At 41.0% G+C, this 23,426-nt stretch overlaps 1 protein-coding gene across 1 annotated transcript in view; it reads left to right on the forward strand.

Moving 5' to 3' along the window:
- Nucleotides 1–23,426, forward strand: part of shank3a (SH3 and multiple ankyrin repeat domains 3a) — a gene marked incomplete at both ends in the record, with an annotated part of 215,601 nt that overhangs the window by 43,950 nt on the left and 148,225 nt on the right. Inside the window, one exon of the mRNA XM_083894045.1 lies at nucleotides 559–630. Coding sequence (XP_083750171.1) covers nucleotides 559–630 — 72 coding nt within the window. The remainder of the gene's footprint in view (nucleotides 1–558; nucleotides 631–23,426) is intronic.

Raw genomic sequence — 23,426 nt, forward strand, 5'->3', positions numbered from 1 at the left:
TATCGCACTCCTAACACATATGAACACAATTTACACACATAAAAGTTACCCACAGAACCTTCTGACTTTAGTCATTAATATACCAATTGTTGTTGCTTGTTCTAATTCTCCTTTCTTTCCAGGAGGAGCTGAGTGGCCACCACAGCACCTGCCCCAAGACAAACAATTATAATGCAAGAAAGGTTTTCTCCAATCGGTTTAAACATTCCTACAATACATACCTATTATTAAACTTTTTATAGAAAATGTCCAAATATGCATTGTGCAAATGTTCTGTGCAAACCTGCAATAAAGTGCCAATTAATATTAAAGTGTCAAGTGCTATTGTGTATGTTCAATGTAAAAACAAGATGTTAAAAAATGCACTAACCCAAATAGTGTAAAATCACCAGTAGTGAAGTTCCCTGTGTTATAAGCAGTTATACCAAACACCTGCTTAATACCATTGCACAGCACTGGAACATCTTGATCCTTGATATGTCTGCTTATACTCACATCGTGTCAGTTCTGTGATTCTCTCTCATTGTGTCTCATTCGTTCACTCTTTTTGTTTTTCAGTTCCGCTACAAAAGACGTGTCTACACACAAACTTACCTGGATGAAAAGCAGCTCTCAAAGCTCCACACCAAGGTAAGATCCAACACCTGTGCCGTCTGAAGAGCTTTTACTTTGTGCAACCTTCTAATGTAAGGGACAAACACATACACAGTACAATATAAAAAAAAATTGCTTTATTGGTAAGACCAATAAAACTAAACTTTATCCCATGTTTTGATCCAATCATTGCTTAGGATCTACACAAAATGGCTAGCAAACATTAGGCCATTCAAAACTATTGATTAGCAAAAAAGTTGTTGGTGTTGTTATCGATGTCTGGTGCCTCTGGTGTAATTCTCACTGCAGTTATTTTGCTCTTAATTCTACTATACTGTACATTTGTAAGTAGGTCAGTGAATCCAGAATTGGACAAACTTTAATATGTACACACAGCACAGAAACTGTGTTAGTGGCCAACAGGCATTTTGTTTGCCCAGTTCCTTGTGAGACACTTTTCCATATATGCAGGAGCTGAATATGTGGAAATCCAGGCTTGTGTCCTGGATTTGTCAGCATCCAACAAGTCAAAAACTACAACAGAGGGAATGCATGAGTGTGTAGGACATTTATAGTCAGGGAAAGTGTTTTCTTAGGAACTGTGATGCAACATGTTCAGTCTCAGCCCTTGTGTACGTCTACTGTTTTATTCATAGCCAGTGAGTGTTTTCTGCTGTGTACGCCTATTGAGAGCATCACTGAATGAAAGGGAGATTCAGAAATACATTAATAAGAGGGATGAGTCACACTCAAATATTGTCTCTTCTCTTGCTGGTCTGGTGTGAGTCGCTGCTGTCTGCCTCTGCGCTACATTGCTTTGGAAAAATATATGAGTGGTGCTCAAGTAACGCACTCAACCAAGATCATTTCCTGCCCTGCTGCAATTTATGAGGCATTTTTACGATATAAATCGCCTTTTAAGACAGAAGGAGGAGTGGAACTTGTACAATTCTCTGATGGAAAATAAAGAGTGTGATTTATTCGACTGGGCATCTGTGGACTGTAATTTAGGCTGGAAATCCCCAAGGTGGAACTCAAAGACCAATATTCTAATTTTGTGAACTGAACGAAGCTCTTGATGAAATAAAGTCAATATACATTTGCATATAGCATGACCTGACTCTTCACATTGAAGTTTATTTTTATTACAACAATATCCAAGGATATAACGAGAAATCCTATTATTTACTTGGAATCTTAGCTGTCAGATGTATGTCTATACATTGAGTTGCAGGCTTCACTGTTAGCTGAGGTCAAGCTTTGGCCTATAGTTTTCTATGGTGTTCATTTGCCACCAGCTAAAGTTGAAATTAGGTCCAACTTTATAGGATTGTTTAGTTTTTTTCCCCCAACTTACCTGACCCAACCAGACCTTTTCACCTCTTAGCTGTGCTGGTGAACCACATAGGGTGATGGAAGGAACTGTATAGTTTAAAAGAGTGTTGGTGTGTGCTGGGTGAAGGAAGACAGCAACATGAGAATCAAAACTGCAGAAAAGGTGGCTTTCTTGCAGTGATAAAGGTTTTTTATAGATATTCTCTGTCCTCTGTCTGTTCTTTTGTCAGCAATTTAGGGCCAATTCCAATTCCTATTCCTCGCGTGTCCGTCACCACGACGCAGAAGTATAAAGGCTTGCGGCGTCTCCGTGGTGACGCAGTTGGATAACGCATACGCAGTCGGAGAAGTATAATGTGGCCTTTAATCTTAACTGGCCCTCAAAACCAAGGGTTGAGGGTTATTTTGTCACTTAGAAATGGGACACCCCTTAAATGCAGATACGTCTTCAGACTGTGGGGGGCAGAATAACGCGAAAGCTGCATCCAGTCTGTCAACTCCAAAAAAGAAGAAGAAGAACACATTTACGTCAGGATTATTTGTAACGATCCGTTTGTCAGTCAAGTTATTAGGTTGTCAGTTAGTTATAAGATGATACTCATACAAATACCACAACCACGGACATATTCAGCTGACAGTTACCACACACCACGGCTTATTGAAAAGTAAACCATAGCAAACGATCGCTTGTCCGCACCGGCCGGCTATTGACAAAAGATCGTAAAATAAAAATAAATGTTACGCAACAATGACGTAAGTAATCCATAATATGGGCCTAAACTAAGATAATACAATGGTTTTCATCATTTTTATATCTCTATTAACAAAGAAAATACTTTATTTGTATCGCACTCGCTTCGCTGCTTTCGACGCCATCTTTGTTATGTGAAAACACGCAATGCATTCTGGGTAGCCCTTGCTCCCAAGGGTGGTCTCGGAAAATCTCAATATTGAGGGCGATACAGCCCTTAAACCTGCCCCTGAACTTAATTTTTCTGAGAATCGGGACAGCACTTGCACTAGAGGGAGAGCACATTTTTGAGATTGAGGGTTTAATGTTCTGATAGAATAAACAGTCTTTGTTATTATAATTATACTCTGCATACTATACAACAATAATTAATTCAACACACTGAAGCCTGATTTGTTGTCCATCACTGGACACTTTTATATGTGCAGAGTCAGAAAATCATTTTCTTTATCCATTATTTAAACATGGAAAACATAGCACAGGTTTGGATACAAATAAACAACCAGTATTGAGCAGCAAACTATAAACCAGAAGATTAAGATTCTATGCAGACCATAGGAATCCAGACAGCATCTGAGTTGCACTTTCTGGACAAAAAGACTGTATTTTATGGCTGTACATCAAAGGGAACTATTCTGGGTTTATGTGTCGGTCATCTACTTTTCACAGTGATTTAGTCAATAATTGGACCTAATCAGAACTGAAAATAAAGTCCTGTGAGCTGTAACTGATGAAATAGGTGTGTCCCACTTTTACGGCAAATGAACACTTGCTGTTCTGTTGAGTAAAACGGAGAGCTAATGTTTTAGCTTAGCTCTATCAGCGCAGCTGTACATGACCTTGAGAAGAACTCTACATGGGAGAACACAAGAGGTTTACAGTTTATGGGATTTAATTCTAAGACATACAGTACTGACGGCAGAAATGCAAGATCAGCTGGATGGATGGAGGGATAGAAATATAGGTTAACCTGACTGACTAGAATTATGAATGGAAGCCCGAGGCATTGTACGAGGCATCGGAAGGGGGGTTAGTTGGAGGAAGCGAGAGGCATATATGGTCGTGAAACGCTGTTAGTAACGCACTAGTTGGCAACGTGGTCATGGATTCCGCAGACCACGCTGCTGGAACAAGGGCATGTAGAACCTATTAAGATGTCACACTCACTATGAAAAAAAGACAACAACTGATTTGTCTTTTCCAGTGTTATCCACAGGCCAAGCTCACAAATGCCATGATTTTATTGGTGTGTGTATATGAGTGGGAAAGCCAAATCCACAAAAGGCTCACAGATAAAATAGTTTTGCAGAGTAATGCTATTCCTCCTACACCGAGGCTTATATTTATGAATGAGAATTCCTGCATTCTGTTCAGTTAACAATGAAACTACTCAGATGATGTAGCGTGCTGATGAGTGTGAAAGTGTCTTGAGGGTGTTGACTGTGTTGCATGTTATTGTTCTGTTTTTGAAAGTGTTAAATGTACCGATCTATCCATCTATCTATCTGTAGGTGTGATATTGTTGAGAGATGCCTGACATCCCCGTAGAGCGTAAACCCTCCTGTCACTGCAGTGTTACTGCAGCTGCAGCCAATATTCAATTTGTGGTGTGGCATTTCTGCATAATTTACACACTTACACACACACAGCTGCGTGGCACAGGATGAGAGGACATTTCCAACGGGGATTCCCTATACACAGCTCTCTTGTGCTCAGCTGAAACTAATTGTGCTGTGCCTCATTTGAGATACAATATGTGGTATGTGTGTGTGAGAATGTAACCGAGTTACATGATGCACACATTGCCTACTGTACATGTGGAGAGTTTTAATTGTGTTTTTGAATTTTCAGCAACACAAAAACATGTCCAAAACACCTTCCACAAAAACACCTGGTTTAGCATGATGATGTAATAAGAGAGATTATTGCAGCAGTTCCCTTTTGTATCGGTCATTCATTTCCAGCTCATTTTAGACATCCTTGCCTTCACCCACTCCACCTCTCCTTCTCCCCATTAGTTTCTCCCTCACACTCTAAGTCTTTCTCCTCACTCTGTTTTCCCTCCCTCTTCTCTCTCTCTCTCTTCCCTCTCAATCTCTCTCTCTGCACCCTCCCTCTATTCTTGTCAGCATCCTGCAAAATCCCCCCTTACCATCTCGCTACCATTGCATGTCCATGCACATGCATAGGAGTCACCGTGCGTGTCAGTGGTGGAGGGAGTATCAGTGTGAGTGACCATGTGAGTCTGCATCTGCTACTTTGACAGGAACAGAGTGAGCAAAAGAGAAAGAGAGAGAGAGCGAACAAGAGGACTGGGCACAAGGAGGAGGATGAGGTGGACTGTGAATGGCCATGTGGAAGATGTTTTGGCGTTGGAACTGTATGAGCTGACCACCGGGACTGAGTGTGTGAGTGACAGGGAGTGAGTCTGTGTGTGTTTGAGTATATGAGATGGGATCCTCTCTGGGCAGAAGACAAGCAGCTGAGAGCAAGGAAAGAAGAATTAAAGAAGCCAGGAAGACCAGACTCAATAGTAAGGTACCCCAATAGCTTTCACCATCTTACTCATTTAATTTCACCATCATCTTTGGTGTAAATGCATCTTTCTACCTCTCTGTTTTTCATACTTTCTACCTCCAAATATTCACAGCCACTCTCCATCCCATCCCTGCCTACCTGTCTCCTGCTCTCTTCCTCTCTGGCTGTCGTTCTCTTGTTATGCTCTGCTGCATGTTGGCTGTGTGAAGAGCTGGTGCAGTCCTGTCTAACACTCTGACAGAATGCTAATGTTTTTCTCTGCACTGGTTCAGTTTTAGTGGGCTTGTGTGTGTGTGTGTGTGTGTGTGTGTGTGTGTGTGTGTGTGTGTGTGTGTCCGTGTGTGCCACTCTTTTTGTTACAGGCTGTGTGGATATTTGTGTCTAACTGTGGCTAGTGTGAGCTGCTTGTTTTGCTTCTGGTTCCCACTGTGAGTAAGGAAAGTGATTTGTGTGTGTGTGGTCATGTGTTCTTTATGATGCAGGCATTCCTGAAAGTGTGTGGGCGCACAAGTGTGTTTATGCATGTGCATGGATCTGCCAGTGGGTCTCTCTAGGACAGAGCGTGCCCTGTGGTCTTTACTGTCTGTTATCACAATGCTCTGCTTGTCTCACTTTGCTGTCATAACCTGCCATTGATGCTCGCTGATGGAGACAGCCTCGGTGCATTTGTGTTTTTGTGTCAGGGATAGACAAAGCTGCAGAGAGCTGAAAAAGACAGCATGCAGTTATGGCCCGGGCACAGTGGGCGAACTTGTTAAGTAACTGCCACATACAGTATATTCTGTGAACCTCTGAGAGTCTCAGAGCTGTCAATGTTGGTCACTTAGGGCACAGCAGCTGGTAACTGTCAACAGGACGCCCTGTAGAAAAAGTGACCTGAGCCATTTGACGGTGTGACCTACACTAGAAAATATTCCATGCAGACTGACATCTTCCAACTGTTCATTAGGTCAAGTATTCATTCAGTATGTATGAAATGTACGGTGTATTAAATACTCACAGCTACCAGCTGCCTGTGTGTGTGTGTGTGTGTATGTGTGTGTGTTTGTGTGTTTATTTTAGAGGCACAGACTGGATAACAGGATCGATGTTGGCTGCAGCAGATATTTCCAGTGTGTGAACAGATTTTGTCACTGTGATAACATCACAACCAAGCAAAAATGTGGCTGGCGTCAACATTACATTTACAGTGTCCTCTGACACATGAGTATCCATGAAATAATGATGATGATAAAATAAAAATAGAAATGGGAGATATATAATTACATTAAAGGTTCAGACTGTTACTTGCTAGGAAACCACTACCCCACAGTCATCCACCCCCTCAAAAGGTGATGTGCACTAAACAAGAATTTTGGTTTTGCAGTGAATAAAAGACACTAAAGGCATTTTCTGATAGTTTTTCCAGCTGTAATGATCTAAAGCTCAAAAACAAGCAGACAGACATGAACTGAGCTTCTGCAGTGAGTAACACTGCTATAAGGAAGATACATCACTCACAGCCACATAGTCACACCCAGACACAGAGGCTGTCTCCAGGAGTCAGGACTGTGAGGATTAAGAGGAAACTTTTCCTGGGTGCTTTGTGCTGTTTTCAGCCAAAGAGGCGGGCAGTGATTTTACCCCACTCCTCAGGTGATCCTGCAGTGCTTTCTCAAATGACGACTCTGGGTCCATATTTTCAACACATTTGCATTATGAGTGTAGCTGTTGTGCTTCTGCTTTACCTCCATCAGTTAAGCCATAAAATGCATCGTTCCTGTAAGCAGGAAATCCAGACATGAAAACAGAACACAGCCATACTGACACAGAGAGTCATGTCAAAATGAGAAAAGTTAAAATACAGCCTTGAAGCCCATCAACTATCTGAAGTAATAATATAGGTCAGCAGAGGGCATAGTGGGCACAGCTGTGCCTTACATGCACTGAATCCATTGGCAAAATAAGGACAAGCAAACTAAACTAAACTATGCATCCAATCACTCAATGATCTCGAGACATTTGCACCAGGTCTCTCTGTTGCTTTGTAGCATGGTTTTTCATCTGCTCACTAATTCAGCTGTAGTGTAAGTAGCAGCTATTAAAACTATACACTGAGCTAAATTGAGATGATATTGTTTTTGGCTCTGCCGTGACAGTCCTGCTTAACATTACAGATGCCTAACTGGACTGGGTTCTGCAAACACCTTAATGTCTGCTGCCTTTTCTAGAATGTATTGGTGAGTTGTTAAACTTTTGCTGTCCTCCACTACAGCATTACACTTTCTATCAGGAATAATGTTAAGTATCTAAAAGAGAGTCGCTTTTAGCTACAGTTTGGCTTGTGGCATCTGTGAGACGTCCTGTGTACATAAAACATTATTGGAAAAACTGACACAAACTTTGGATTGATTTTATGGTATCCCTGGTCAGAGGTGGAAAGTAACGAAATACATTTACTCAAGTTACTGTATTGAATACTTGTATTTTTTAAGTACAATCTTAACATCAGGGTTTTGTGTTTTAATTGTATTTTACGTATTGACTCAAGTATTGTACTTAGTTACTTTATAAATCCTATCCGTTACTGAGTAAAAATCAAAATTCAGCACAATGAAGACCTACACGGGGAAAATATACAGCTGAACCAGACGAAGGAGAATGTGATTATCACCAGCACTGGCGCGTGAACATAGAGGGCGAGCGCCAAAAGTGACGTAATATCCTGTGTCGCGCGGGGCACGTGAGCTCCAAAATAATTTTGGTAGTATTAGTATTTCTACTACCCTCACACCCCACGCAAAGTAACTTAGTCAAATTTTACTGAAAGTGCATTTCAAACGACTACTTTTACTTCTACTTGAGTAATATTTCATCAAAGTATTGGTATTTTTACTTGAGTACAATATTTGAGTACTTTTTCCACCTCTTTCCCTGGTCTTCTCTGCCTAATGATGTACCTTTTTAGTTTTTAAACTGTGTGTTGAAAATAGAGACTGAATGAATAGATCACTGGTAGTTGACAACCACAGTCCTGACAAGTTCTGTAATACGTTGCTTGATGTCCACGGATTTATAATGTGCAGTGAACCCTGACGACTTGAAGCTGGCACTGGTGCCGCTCATTTTTGCAGAAGTTTTCATGCAACTACGCTGGTGTAAACAAATTGAGTCACATGACATCCGGAGCTCTATTGATTTTGTTGTGTTTAGCATGCTCTGAAACCAGGCCATGTAGAAACTATAGCCCCAGGTTATTGATAAATCATCCCTGTACACTCATTGTGGGTCTTTTCTTGTAGGCCATGCTCAATTTAAATCTTTCAGAGTTCAGTTTTTGCATTTAAATTAAAAACATACATAAACAAACAACAATCCTATGTCTATGATGCTTCATTGCCATGTCACACATTACATTAGTCTTTCTTTCTTTTTGTTTGCTGTTCATATCATACAAACCCCACAATAATTGTCATTTAGTTGGATCTAAGTCTCACATGTGACTCATATCTGTATAGAGGGAATATTCCAGTCACTGCTGCTCAGCAAAAGTGCCAAATTTTGTAAAAATAAAAATAAAAGTGCACTTTAAATACATTTATTCATCATTATGTCCACTTAACTGAAGTAGAACTGGACTTGCTGTCTGATCTTCATGTTGTTTTCACTTCATTGCCCAAGTACATTTTTTTAGCTCTTGCTCCATACTGTGCAAGATCCCACTAGCATGAGACGACATTATTCTAGGTCAGGCAGTATGAATAGATAACTCGAGAATAGGATGCCAGAGGCATGAAACACAATAGAGTTCTAATAATCATCTGCTTGAGTAAATACACTCCCCTCATAGCCCCACATCTTAGACTGGAGTTTATTCGCTGGTCTTCTCTGTTTTCTCTCTGTTGTCTATAGGCCAGTTTGTAGCCCAAGGCTCAAATGTAGAAAATGATAGATTTTTTTTTGTTATTTTTTCATCCATATTTGACAAGCTTTACTAGGCTGAGCTCCAGTTTACCTTCACTCTGTTTCATCCTCTGGCTCTCACCCCCAAATTTCTGAGTGTTTGTGCACCAGTGTACGTTTGTCTGAAAGCACATGACTGGACCTGATTCAGCTCTTTCTTTCTCTGGATTCACTCTTTGATTGTGATGACAGCATGCATTCCCCTCGTTCTCAGTGACTGGGGCCAGCTAACAACAAACACACAAAAACACACAGTAATGCATAAAACAAAAACACCCGCAGAACTCTGCTGCTATATGACATGAATCTATGGACCACAATCAATGAATGATTGTTTGTGGAGAATCGCCTAGTGCAGATGTAAACACTAACTGTGGAAAACATCAAATTACAATAGAGTAGTTGGGAAATAGTGGACATAATGGAGAAATACCATTTATAACAAATACACAAAATGTCACTTCCCACACAAACAATGATATTTTTGGATGGAGGGCGGGGCCATAGCTAAATGGCTTCTCTACGTGTTTGTTGAAAAGAGGATTTGATTCTCGGGCATTTAAAGGTGAAGTAAGTAGTTTATAGTGCCATCTAGAGGAGAGGCTGAAATTTACAACAAAGAACTGCTCCTATGCTCACCCCCTCCCTTCCCTGAGCGCTACGGTATCCTCAGCCGGTCAAATGTAGTCCTCGTCGTTTTGAGGGCCAGTTAAGATTAAGGATTGAGCTTGAGGGTTAAGATAGGAATTGGAATTGGCCCTTGAGCTCAAGATCAGAGCATCCTTAGTAAAAGATACAAACCAACTAAGAGCAAATTATGCTTGGATAACATAAAATAACATTAAGACCCAGAGATTATATGTCTTCGATTATAGTCCAACACTGTTCAAAAAGTAATTTAGTGTTTATACGGTTTGTGTATAAAATCACTGCTGTGAACGTGACTATGCTGTCAGGTGCACAGAACACAGTGGAGACACCTTAAAGACAAACTGTGACACAAACTGACAAACTGATATTTCCACATGATATCAGAGTGAAGGTGACAAGAAGCTGCTGTTGTGAGTAATTGGCTGAGGTGTGAAGCGATCGGTTTGGCTGCTGCAACATAAACATGTAATTCCGTGTGATGGATGCGGTGACTCTGTGAGAGTGTAAAACAGACGGAGCTAACAGAGTTATCCTGGCAAGCACAAGTATTCACAGCTCTCTACTTTCTGACAAACAGCTGTTACCATCAGGAGTTAGTGACAGGTACATATTTAATTAATGTTTGCCCTTCTGCCTAAAGCACCATTTAAGAATAATATACTTGTGTTACTTCTATAGGTCAAGGATGTTGCAACTGTTTTACGAGTGTAGTTCTGGGACCATTAAATGATGAGTTGAGTGACACACTGGTTTTTCTGAGGGTAGAGGACATCTTTGTGTGCAGTGGTCACAGCTCAGTGTGTGTCCTCTCCTCGAGCAGCAGGAGACTGAAACCCCCCCCCCCCCCCCCCCCTCCACCTTCAAGTCAGATTACTGTTTTTTTTTTTTTATTCCTGTCACCGTCCTCTCTGTAACACTTGCACCAACGACACATTGTTACTCATATTTTCTTTCATTTGTGATGTCAGTGTCGGACAAGCAGCACTTCTTACTTGGTATAATGCAAAAACACTGATCAGCTGCTTCATTCAGCAGCCGCTTTGAATCAAGTGTTTATGGCTGAATGTGGGGTGAGTGTCGAGGGTGAGATATGAGACATCTATGTGCACACTTCTTGGAGGCTCGTGATTCATGAACGGGAAAATTGCCTGAGTGTAGTGCACTGCACTAGTATATATTGATGGTCGCTAAAAGTGCTTGTTTTGATATGGAACGATATCAACTTCACAACAACATGAGAAATATATCTAAAACTAAGGTGCACCTAAAACTAAGTATATAATAAAGTGGACAACTGATATACATGTAATATACATGCTGTGCCTCAACAGGTCACGGGCCATCTTTTAAAGCTCACATAGAGTGATCCTGTTGCACATATATGTTAGTTATGGAGGTCTACTTACATACATTAACTTGTTTTTATGGTCAAAAACCTCCTAGTTGCTGTAAACGAGCCGATAGAAATCCTCTTTTCTGACGCTGTTGCCCAGCCGCGAGATTTGAGACTCAACTCTGTCACCCAGAAGACAGAGTCTTGTGATTAGCCAGTACCCGGAAGTGACATATTCAGCACCCGCTCTCAGAAGCGCAGCTCCCCCCTCTGGAACGACGGTGGATGCACTGCTCCTCATTATCAAAACATTGTTTTAACAATGTTTAAAAATAGCTTCTTCACGACTGACCCGGAGTCAGACCCAGAGTCAGAAGACACTGTCGCTCATGAAACACCTCCACAACGGACGTTCTTCTTCTTCTGCGGTTCAATGTACGCAACTGGATGTGCCCGGACTAGTGCCCGGAGCAGGACGATCTGCTGTTCCGGAGAACCGGTGTTAATGTAACCGGACCAGGTTTTTTCAGAGATCTCGCTGAGCCCGAGATTACAATAAAACACAGCGTTCTCAGCAGTGGCTGAACTGTTTGTTTAGAACCTTCAGGGCTTCTTAAACAAGGTAATGATGCAGATACACTCTAAAAAACAGCGTGTCTAGGTCTGCTTTAATTATATATAAAGGGTTCTTTATATGTTATATATAACATATATTTCTAAAATCTCAATATTTACAAAGGAGTCTGGTGTATCACAAACCCTGCTGCTGTATTTCAGTGCAGTGACTGTGTCAGACGGAGTCCGTGCTCTGGTCATGCAGGAAGAAATGAACAAATCTTTTTAATGAACTGATTCTTGTGATTCAGTTACACTGAAAACGACTTCTTTACAAGTCACTAGTCACTCGTTTGTGTGTGTCGTGTGTAAAACAAAGTCACGGCAGTTTCATGCAGCCATGCAGTTATGCCCGCCCATGTTGAGGAGGTACTAATGGAAACACAACCTAAACCGTGCCGTGCCGCATCATACCGAGGCGAGCTGGAACCATAAGTGGAAAAGGGGCTAATATGGTCCAAACACTCTCTCTCTTACCTTATATTATATTCTTATCTTATATTTGTATACAGTCTATTCTGCTTTACTTGCTGGTGTGTCTGTTTTTTAACGTCAAAGTGTCTCTTATTTATAATCCATTGTACTGTACCAGCATTTCAAAATTCATTTCAACACAACTGGAGTGAGATATTACTATAAGACTGTCCATGCCGATGAATGGTCTGTCTTTCATAAACATTTGCGAAGCAAATTTGTACACTTTAGCACACTTTTTTTCTTGTTTTTTTTTCTTTGCAATAATGGGTTTTGCCAAGTTAATCAGGACTCAATTGTACAGATGGAAGCGTCTATGCTGGACAAAGCCTCGCTACCAGTGCAGCCAGGAGGGTGTGTGGAAATGGAACAGCAGAATGCTTTTGGGGATCCACATACAATAAGCCTGTGCCCTGCCTGTTTGCGAGTGTTTTGATGAGTGGTGAAAGAGGCCATGGCTTTTCCCTTGCTTTGTTCCAGACCTTTAGCCAAGCCTTTCAGAGCTAGTTCACACTGTCCCATCTGCCCAACCTGTCGTTCATCAAGAAGCAAACTTGATATTACACCAAGCAAAGGAAAAATATCCCAGTGCTGCTGAACAGGATTACCCAGGAGACACCATGCTTCTGCGTTCAGGGAGATCTACCAAGAGTTGGGCCACAGAGGTTAGACACGACACACTTCTGCAAAAATGAAAATAATGAAAAGCCAGATGAAATGCAGGTAATTGTTAGTGTGTGTGTGTGTGTATGTGTGTGTGTGTGTGTGTGCAGAGAGCTCTTTGACTTTGTTCTCCTTTAGTTTTTAAATGTTGGCCCTTTGTGTTATTTAGCATTCTCTATCACAGTAAATCATCAATCAATGCGTGACATCCGTAGGCCTCTGTATGTGTCATTCATTTGACACCGGTTCTATGATGACTACTTTGTTCATCAATGATACAACGTTACAGCAACAGATAATGTGTGATCAGCCCACGTGAGCAGTTACAGAAGAATGATTTCACATTCTGCTAATTTTAACGTTTTAAGACAGGTTGAACAGCTGATGGCACGAGTCCAGGTAAAGGCTATAGCTTAGGTGTAGAAGGTGTAGATTGATTATTTTTCTTTGTGTGTCTTTTTTCTTGCCCTTTATCTGCCTTTTATTACCCTTCAAAAAAAATCAATGAAAGGATCAGGAACCACAGCATAAAATAGACACATAGCCACAAACCTGAGTTAAAAGACTCTCTGGAATATGCTTTCTGTGTGTGTGTGTGTGTGTGGGGGGGGGGGGGGGGGGGGGGGGGTGTGTGTGTTTGCACCACAATGGAATCTAAAATACTCCTCAACTTCAAAAGACTCTGAGTGAGTGGAGCAGTTATTTTGATTATAGCGAAAGAGGTGTAAAATTGAATTGCATGTTACTCAGGAACATTTACACTCAATGCTGTGTTAAATGCTGTTACTATAGCAACCACACCCCATCACTGTCTCTTTATTGCTGAGCAACATGAATAATGTTTGCTTTGTGTGCTCAATTATGGATTGTGTGTGTTTGTGTGCGTGCATGCGTGCGTGTGTGAATGAGTCAAATAAATTCCATCCTCAATCCTCCAGTGCTTCCTCGTGTGGTGTTCGTCTCCCTCTGAGCTTAAAAGTGTGTCAAATTACTGGGAGATTTACTTTTTGCTGCTCCACAGTAAAGGTTGAAGATTCCTTTCATAGAAAAGCCAGTTTCTTGGGATCAAGTGCATACTTGCTGTCATGCAGTGTATTGGTCTCTTTTAGTTCACACAGCATTACACTTTAAGCCTGTTAGTATGGATATCGGATATTGGAGATGAGTGAGACTTTTTGTAGTCAGACAAACACACTGTAGGCTGAGGTCCAAACACACAGACAGAGGCATGCATATGTATATTGCACAAGAAAAACAATCTGTCCTAATTGGCATGATGCATTACTTTGCATCTCTGTGTCTTAAATGAAGTTGATTTGGATATGGAGTTTTTTTTCCACCAAAACATTTCCTCTCTGAAGAAGAGACTTGTTGTTGTTGAGTCAAGTTGGATTTTGCATCTGGGGCAGGGGGTCAAATGGCCAAAACGTGATCACAGTAATGAACGTTTCAAAGCAGTCAGATATCGATAATTATAGCATTACACGGCCATGGGTAAAAGTTGAAGAAAACAGTTGATGACAGAAAACATTTTATAAACCTTTTGTAACAATTGTGTATTACTGTATGTCTTGAAGTGTATTTTGCAGTGCATGCACTTTATGGGTGAATTCAAATTCCTTGCTTAATCCTCAATCTCAAAAATGCGCGCTCCCTCTAGTGCAAGTGCTGTCCCGATTCTCAGAAAAATTAAGTTGAGGGCCAAGTTTAAGAGCTGTATCGCCCTCAATATTGAGATTTTCCAAGACCACCCTTGGGAGCAAGGGCTACCCAAAATTCATTGCATGTTTTCACATAAGAAAGATGGCGTCGAAAGCAGCGAAACGAGTACGCTACAAATTAAGTATTTTCTTTGTTAATAGAGATATAAAAATGAGAAAACCATTGTATTATCTTAGTTTAGGCCCATATTATGGATTACTTACGTCATTGTTGCGTAACGTTTATTTTTATTCTATTATCTTTTGTCAATAGCCAGCCGGTGCGGACAATCGATCGTTTGCTATGGTTTACTTTTCAATAAGTCGTGGTGTGTGGTAACTGTCAGCTGAATATGTCCGTGGTTGTGGTATTTGTATGAGTATCATCTTATAACTAACTGACAACCTAATAACTTGACTGACAAACGGATCGTAATAAATAATCCTGACGTAAATGTGTTCTTCTTCTTCTTTTTTGGAGTTGACAGACTGGACGCAGCTTTCGCGTTATTCTGCCCCCTACAGTCTGAAGACGTATCTGCATTTAAGGGGTGTTCCATTTCTAAGTGACAAAATAACCCTCAACACTTGGTTTTGAGGGCCAGTTAAGATTAAGGGTTGAGCTTGAGGGTTAAGATAGGAATTGGAATTGGCCCTATATCAATATACTGTAAATTGAAACTCTGTTGATTATGCTGATAATGAAGAGAATTATATTGCCCTACATACGTATATATATATATATATAGTTATTAAATTACTGCCAAGGCCCACATCTCTCCATTAGCTGCAATGCTAATCTGTTGCCAAAATGACTTAAGTGTCATTTGTCGTCAGCAGTTAGCCACTTACATTTGCTCAAACATCAGCAAATACCTTAGTGCATGTGATGCTGGAAATATGGATTTCTTGTAGCTTGTATTAAATGTATTAATTTGTGGTTACAGATCGGGAAACATACCAGTTGAAATAACATGACTTCACTTTACTAATGTTTCATGTTGAGAGAACATTGATGGTGTGTGTCAGTGCACTGGAATTGAAGCTTGTCTTTATAAAAGCTTGTAATAAACTCCCACGCACTACTTTTCCAGTTGCTGCTAATGTTGACCTGACATTGCTGTCAATTCTTAAACTCCACAGAGCAAAGTATCACTGCATTTATACAGTTATATAACAATACATCAGTACTACGCTGCAGTATTAACACCTGGTCTGTTGTATAAAGTATTGATTGATGCATAGTGTGTAGCTGCTTCACGTGTGTTTACAGAGGATTAGCTTATGTGTGAGAGATGAAGGCAGAAGAGGTCACAGAGTTAATGACTGTGCTTCTGAAAACCAACAGTTTACAAAATCTCTGATTCCATGGAACTCATAATGCTGCATATACAGTAGGTACATCTGATTTTTTTTTTTTTGAAACAAGATCAGCACATTTTACATTTTCATCCCTTGGACCCCAGAATACTTTCTTTCTGGATCGGTGTACAACTCTACCTGGTTTAGATGTTTAGAGTGTTGGAGAAGCATTTGTTGCTGGCCGTTTGTTTAACAGTATAATCACTTTAACTGACACAACACACACACACACAGTTAAAGTAAAACCCTAGTTGTACATCTAGCCTTGGATTAGCAACTCTGCATTTCTCGAGTTCTATTGCTTTTGTGTAAAACCACTGAGTGAGTCAGCCATTCAGGAGCCTGTTTGACTCCGAGCTATTCTTTTGCTATAATTAGATTGGCCTACAGTCAGGGAGCATGTACAATACAGTCAGCAATAATAAAGTCTGGGGACACACCAAGACCAGAAACAGAGGAGTATGTTCTGTAGCAGAACTTCAAAGGATCTAAAAATAGCTGGTTTCGCTGCTCTTCTGAACTGGAGCCCAAGCAGAGGAAAAATGAAGAATTCAAACACACTGGAACTCTTGGATCTCTAATCTAATCTAATCTCATTTGGCTGTTAGATTGCAATTCATTTTACCCAGTACAACGTCCACGAGCATTTACATTAGATTGCAGTATTTTCACATTCACTGTAAGTTTCAAGAGAGGAAAAATAGACTAATTTCTTATCCCCTTTTCCTCGCTCTCCCTCCCTCTTTGCTTGACTCTCCTCCACTCCTTACCCTCACGTGTCCTCATTTTCTTGTGTTTCTGCCACACCGCATCATTGTGTTGCATTTTTAATAGGAACATGCTCCGCAATATATCCATGAATTATAGAATAAACTGACAAATAAAACCAGCAACATCGTTTGACTGTTTCCCCCCTCTGAAAAAAGCCTCTGTTTTTATGCTGAACCTTGAATCACAAGGATGATGTTTGTAACCAGGGGTGGCTTCACTGTATAGTCTTTACTCTCACTCTTTGCTGTTTGAAGTGCATTTTATGATGCTTACAAGATGCCTCTTGTTTTTATTCTTCAGCTGGAGAGCTGAGCAGAGATTCGGAATACTTCACTTTTTTCCCACTGGTAACTTCAAGTTAAATGAGTGAATTTCTATTTATGTAGCCCTGTATTAAAGCTCACATAGAGTGGTCCTGTTGCACATATATGTTAGTTATGGAGATTTGAGACTCAACTCTCTCACCCAGAAGACAGAGTCTTGTGATTGGCCAGTATATTCAGCACACCAGCTCTCAGAAGCACAGCTCCCCCTCTGGAACAGTGGATGCACTGCTACTCATTATCAAAACATTGTTTTAACAATGTTTAAAAATAGTTTTGTCACGACTCCCCGCCGCAGTCCCTTTCATGACTTTGACCCGGAGGCAGGACGATCTGCTGCTCCGGAGAACCGGTGTTTACGTAACCGGACCGGGTTTTTTCAGAGATCTTGCTGAGCCCGAGATTACAACAAAACTCAGCGTTCTCAGCAGTCGCTGAAATGTTTGTTTAGAACCCACAAGGGCTTGTTAAACAAGGTCAAGGAACAAGGACGCAGATACACACTAAAAAACAGCATTAATTGGAACTTCCAGTCTAGGTCCGTTTTAATATTCACAAATGTTTCTCAAGTAACTTAACTGGACTTCAGATTTATTCAAGTATGGTGATATTATCAATATTAACTTTGCTGCAGCAATTTGAATGGACCTGAACACTCAGTGACTTATTACTCTGATCGGACAGAAGCAAAAGGAGATTTTAGCCACCTAAAAAAGCCTCATCTTATAAAATCTATGCCTTTAAGTCAATAGGAATAGTGTAGGAATAGTAGGAAAACACCTTTTCTCATCACTTTTTCGTAATAATGAAGTCTTAAAGGGATACTTCACCGAATGAATGTGGCTTTGTATTGCTAGAATAGCAGTAGCATTTTTTAGAAAATGTGCTTCCCTCCCTCAGTTTTTCACTGAGTTGTAAAAAAATCTGTTTTCCATTTTAAAAATTTGCCCTACTGTGATGCAAAACGCGTCATTTGACTCACAGTAGGGCACATTTGGATAAGGGAAAACTAAGGGAAAATACTACTGCTATTCTAGCAATACAAAGCCACATTCAAATCGGTGAAGTATCCCTTTAAGATCACTGTATATGTCTGAACTCAATGTTGGAGGCAGCAGTGGATCAACAGGACTGTTTTGTAAAATTACAGATTTTCTCCATATGGACTTTGGAGTGGGGGAGGGAGCAGTTTGTAGCAAGAAGCTGCTGTTCAGTGCAGACAAAGTAATATCGTAGTCTCAATTGGGGTCAACTCGGGTTTGCTTTCACACTTTAGTGAAACGAACCGAACCTTTTGAATGACGTTTTTTCCCCTCCTCGCCTGAGGTGGCCCTGCATCAAGAATTACTGAAGGAGAAAACGAGACAACAATGATCAAGGAAACTGGCTGCATTAATCTGTTGATGAATGCAGGACAACTTCTATTTCCTCCACATCAGAGCAAAAAAAACATGGAGCTGCATCAAATCCTATGGTTTTATGTGAACATACGACACATATATACGCTGCAACAATGGGCTCAGACATTTCTCCCGGCTATCATTCGTAGGGTTACCACCCGTCCCGTAAAATACAGAATTGTCCTTTATTTGGCAATTAAATGTTGCGTCCGATGCGGTTTGTTCCGTATTTCCTTAAATATCCAATCCACATGTCTGTCACAGACATATCGACACTAAAGATAAAGATGAAATTAAAACACAGAGAATACTAAGGCCAGCAAAATTGTCGTGGAGGGATCTACGCAGGATCCCAGCTGCCCCGGCTCCGGTCATCTGTGCGTGCGCTGCTGCACGGTTGCCTAGCGACAGACACCACACATCGGTGCTGCTCACAGAGAACTAAAGACATCAGCTCATCTGATTAATCTGTTATTCCCTTAACAACAGCTAAACGAAAGCGTCTTCTACAAAAAGATTTTCGACAACGGAGTGAAAACAATGGTACAGAATTGGCATAATAACTTATTTGTTTTTTGGTTTCGGCCAACTTTCCTGATTTTCGGTGCATCCCTAGTTATATTGCTCTTGCCAATAAAGACATTTCTTGTTCATGTGTTCCCCCAGCTGCTTCCCAAAATACATGTTTTCTGTAATACAGAGTTCTGTTTGAGTTACTTGCCCTCACTTCATGAGTCCCCATAATGGTCCTTCAAAAAGCCTCAGAAAGCCCAATTTTTACATCAAATTTTCAAATGCTCCTCTCCGCACCAACCCGCCTCCGCTCCCTCGCCATGTACACTCCATAGTGAAATTTTCCTAGAAAAACCCCTGACACCCTTACAACACACCTGCCTAGATGTCGTAGTTTAGTTGGCTCCATGGTGGTCATGGCCCAGAGGAGCAGTGGTGTGGCTTCCCTTATTTTCATTTCTGAAAGGTGGCAACTAGGCCTGTCACGATATTCAATAAATCAATTAATTGCACGATAATTAAAATTAGCTCGATCATTTTTCTGGCCGCGATAAATGCCATTTGCATGCTTTTTTGTTTTCCCTGTCTCTCTCTCTCTCCCTCTCTCTCTCGGGTCCTAAAGTGTGTGAAATTTGATGTAGTATGCATGCCAGGTGGCTAGGTGGCGCTGTGAAGCACTGCCATACAACAACACCAGGAGCGCGCGCATGCGCTGAAACGTCCTTCTACTTCTCTCTAGTAGCACTGAGTAGCCCACAGTCGAAAACCAAAACATTGACTCTGCGTAATTGTTGAAATGACTCCTGGATCGGTATCAGAGCATCTAAGGCTACTTGAATGTGCGACTGATGGATTCTAATCCACATGTTTGTTGTTGTTTTTCTGTACTGCACATGGATCTGACGTCAGCGTACAGGAGGATAGCCAAGAGAACCGGGGGCGAATGTGGTGCCAACTTCAGCGTCGAATATGGTGCTAGCTTCAGCGTCGTGGCAGCGTGAGCAGCTCAGAAAACACTTTTACGTTTTCAGCCCTTTAGACGGGAACGCGACAGCGGAGCGTTTTTAAGATTTCCACTCTGGAGGGTGGGTTCATTTTTTTGCGTTTTTAAGCCCCAAAAACGCCGTCGCCGTCTAAACGAAAGGCACATCTGATAAAATATTTTGTCGGTTTCACCCGGGAGCGTTGCCGTGTAAAGCCAGAGTAACGATGAGTGTACCCTCATGTCAGTCACTTGTCAGTCGCATGGTGTGTGGGGAGGCGGGACTCCTGGCGTAGCCTACCACAGCAGAGTGCAGCTAACCCATTTTATATATTGCTTTTGCTTGTTTGTTAATTGATTGTGTTCTAGTGTTAAATATTCTTTAAAAATAAAAGTTTATTTCTCTTTGAAAATGTGTACCTGCATTATTATACCATTATCATTGTATTAGATGAAAATTATCTCAGAACAACAATATTATCAATTATCGCAATAATTTCTGAGACAATTTATCATCCAGCAAAATTTGTTATCGTGACAGGCCTAGTGGCAACCCTCATCATTCGCCACTGCGTTGTAGTCCACTTCCAGCATTTAGTTCACTTCAAGCGAACCGAGACCTCTGTTTTAGGCGGACCAGAGCTCAAATCTTTAGATCAGAGTTTGGTCGCACAATCACACCTCCCCAAACCAACCGGACTTTCCGAGCAAACCAACTTGGGTTTGAATTAGAAGGGCTGGTGTGCATATGACATAAGTGTAGCTAACCCCCCTAAATCACTTTTTTTCATCTCGTAATGTCATTTGTCCATTTGTCATCAAGAAAAAGCATGCTCGTGAAGGCCTTTCCTCTGCAATCACAATCAATTTTAATAACCGCTTGAACTGTGAACAGTGAACTGAAGAGGTCTTAGACTTTTATTTTGATAAAACATTCATTACCAAGTGGTGTATAGTACAGAGAAGTGAATGTTTTGCTATGACTATGTAGCCTGGCTCTACATGTGTCTCATCATGAAACAGTGTCTCTCTCAGTTTGTGAGTTGAATTAAAATGCAGTGGCCCTACAGCAGAGAGGCCTGTGAGAGAAAGGGCTCACGGCCTGAACACTCACGCTCCATCCTTTGGATAAGTGATAGTCAACAAAGCACAGACAGAGAATCAGAAACAGTGTGACATATTGTTGCTTCTACTGTTATTTAATAAGTGCTCCTCTATTTTTATGGATCACGTAATCACTTCCTCCGCCATTATGATTATCGTTTAAAAGTGAGGTTATAAATATGAGACTATTTTTTATCTGGAAGTAGGGCTTGGGCGATTAATCAATTTTAAATGGAAATCGGATTTATTTGTTTGGACGATGTTAAAAAAAATTAAATAGATGTTTCCCTTTTACTGCGCTTGCTGCATTCCCCTCCCCCTCCCCCCACTATCTGACAATATCAACATGTGCGCAGAAAACAGCTAGAGTGCCGTCACAGGAAGAGACGTCCGACACAAGGATCAAGCTGAACAGTGCCGAACTGTAAATCAGTTCAAAAGACTGCCGCTGTATGTGACTGTATCAGACTGAGTCTGTGCCCCGGAGACTTTTTACGCCTTTGACCCGGAGTCAAACCTGGAGTAAGAAGACACTGTCGCTCATGAAACACCTCCACAACGGACGTTGTTCTTCTTCTGCGGTTCTGTGTATGCAACCGGATGTGCTCGGACTAGTGCCCGGAGCAGGAGCATCCGCTGTTCAGGAGAAATGCTGTTTACGTAACCGGACCGGGTTTTTTCAGAAATCTCGTTGAGTGCTCTATAAACCAGCCAATGGCCCAATTCTTTATGTTATGAATCAGTTTAATGAGGCTGCAATGCTGTTACTTCCTCATTGCGTTGCTTTGTACTCATGCTCTTCATACTCATGGGACTCATGGCTTTAGTCTAAATCTCACTGTTGTGTGAATGAAAGCATAGTTATTGCATCAGTATTGCATTCAATTTCTATTTCTTCTTCTGATTGGCCAACAGTGGGTATTAATGGATCTAAGGTCAGGCTGTGCTCAAAGCGCCCTCTGATGGACAAAACAGTAATTCCACTTTCCACTGTTCTGAACTCAAGCAGGTTTTTAACATTCGAGTTTATTGGATATGTGGATTTCAGACACGAACTCTACACACACAGACCTTAGGAAATAACAAAAATAGTAGTTTAAATATATATTATGGACATAATATATATATTATGTTCATGTATCACTTCTTCATACTTTGCCTAGAAGTAAACATAATCCAATAAGAAGGTGCATAGAAATTATTCTTTCTTAACTATAAACCCTATACGGCTGCAGTGATTAATCAATTAATATCTGATTAATATTAAGATTCATATCAATTATCTAATTAATCATCGATTTGGATAATCAATTTATTAAAATTTAATATCCAAATAGTTGATGACTAATCATTAAAACTGCATCAGACATTTGAGAACATCATCATTTGTTTTTTTTTGCTAAGCACTTATTGACATTTATTTTTTTTAACATTTTCATTTTATGGACTGGACGATTGAGAGATTAATCAAGACTAGATGATGAAAATAATCACAAGTTAAAGCCACGATGAAGCTGCAGTGCACTACTTTTGTCATTGAATAAAAAAAAATCTATTTAAAGATCCCATGACAAGCTGCTTTTTGGATGTTTTTATGTTGGCCTTAGGGGCCCCCAATAATACTGTATATCTCTACCACAGGCGCTAATGTTTACAGTGGGTGTATTGCTATGGCTTGTAGACCCGCAGTCGTTCAACCGTTCCAGTTTGACCCATAATCTGATCTGAAGAAGTAGATACTCAGTGCCCGTGCAATCTGTGTGTCTGTGTCTTTGTGTGTGTTTTTAGTAATTGGTTTGGTGTGCTTGTGTGCTCATTGTTACTATTACACAGCAAAAGTTCACATTTGTATTTGTGTATGACAGAAAGCAAATGCTGATACTGACATCATGGCACACAATAAATAAATATGGAAAATTGTACTCCATGGTTGAATAACGGTTGGTTGTCACCGGGATGCAGAGCTCGACAGCTGCAGGAAAAGAAGCTTCCTCTGAACCTGCTGGCTCGGGTGCGGAGAGACCTGTAACGCCTCCCGGAGGAGAGTGGGGTGAAGAGTCTATGTTTGGGGGCACTGCCTTCCACGTCTGCCTCAGCTTGACGTTCATTAGCTGATGTGCAGTCCGCTTATCCTCTGTATTCACCAGCAGACAAAGTGGGCAGACGGCCTCAGCTTCACGGTGCCTTGTCTGTCACACATGCACAGCATGAGGCAGATGGCAGAGAGAAATCTTCCCGTCCGTGGATCCTCAGTGTGCTCCGAATGTGTCTTTTCCTCCAGCGGGAATATAGTGAATAAAAAGAGAGCGGCCTTCGCCTCTTCACATGTGGACTCAGGGTAAAAGTTCTTTGTTGTTACATTTCTTAGAATTGTG

This window comes from Microchirus variegatus (assembly GCF_963457635.1).
Source record: "Microchirus variegatus genome assembly, chromosome: 8".
Taxonomy (NCBI): domain Eukaryota; kingdom Metazoa; phylum Chordata; class Actinopteri; order Pleuronectiformes; family Soleidae; genus Microchirus; species Microchirus variegatus.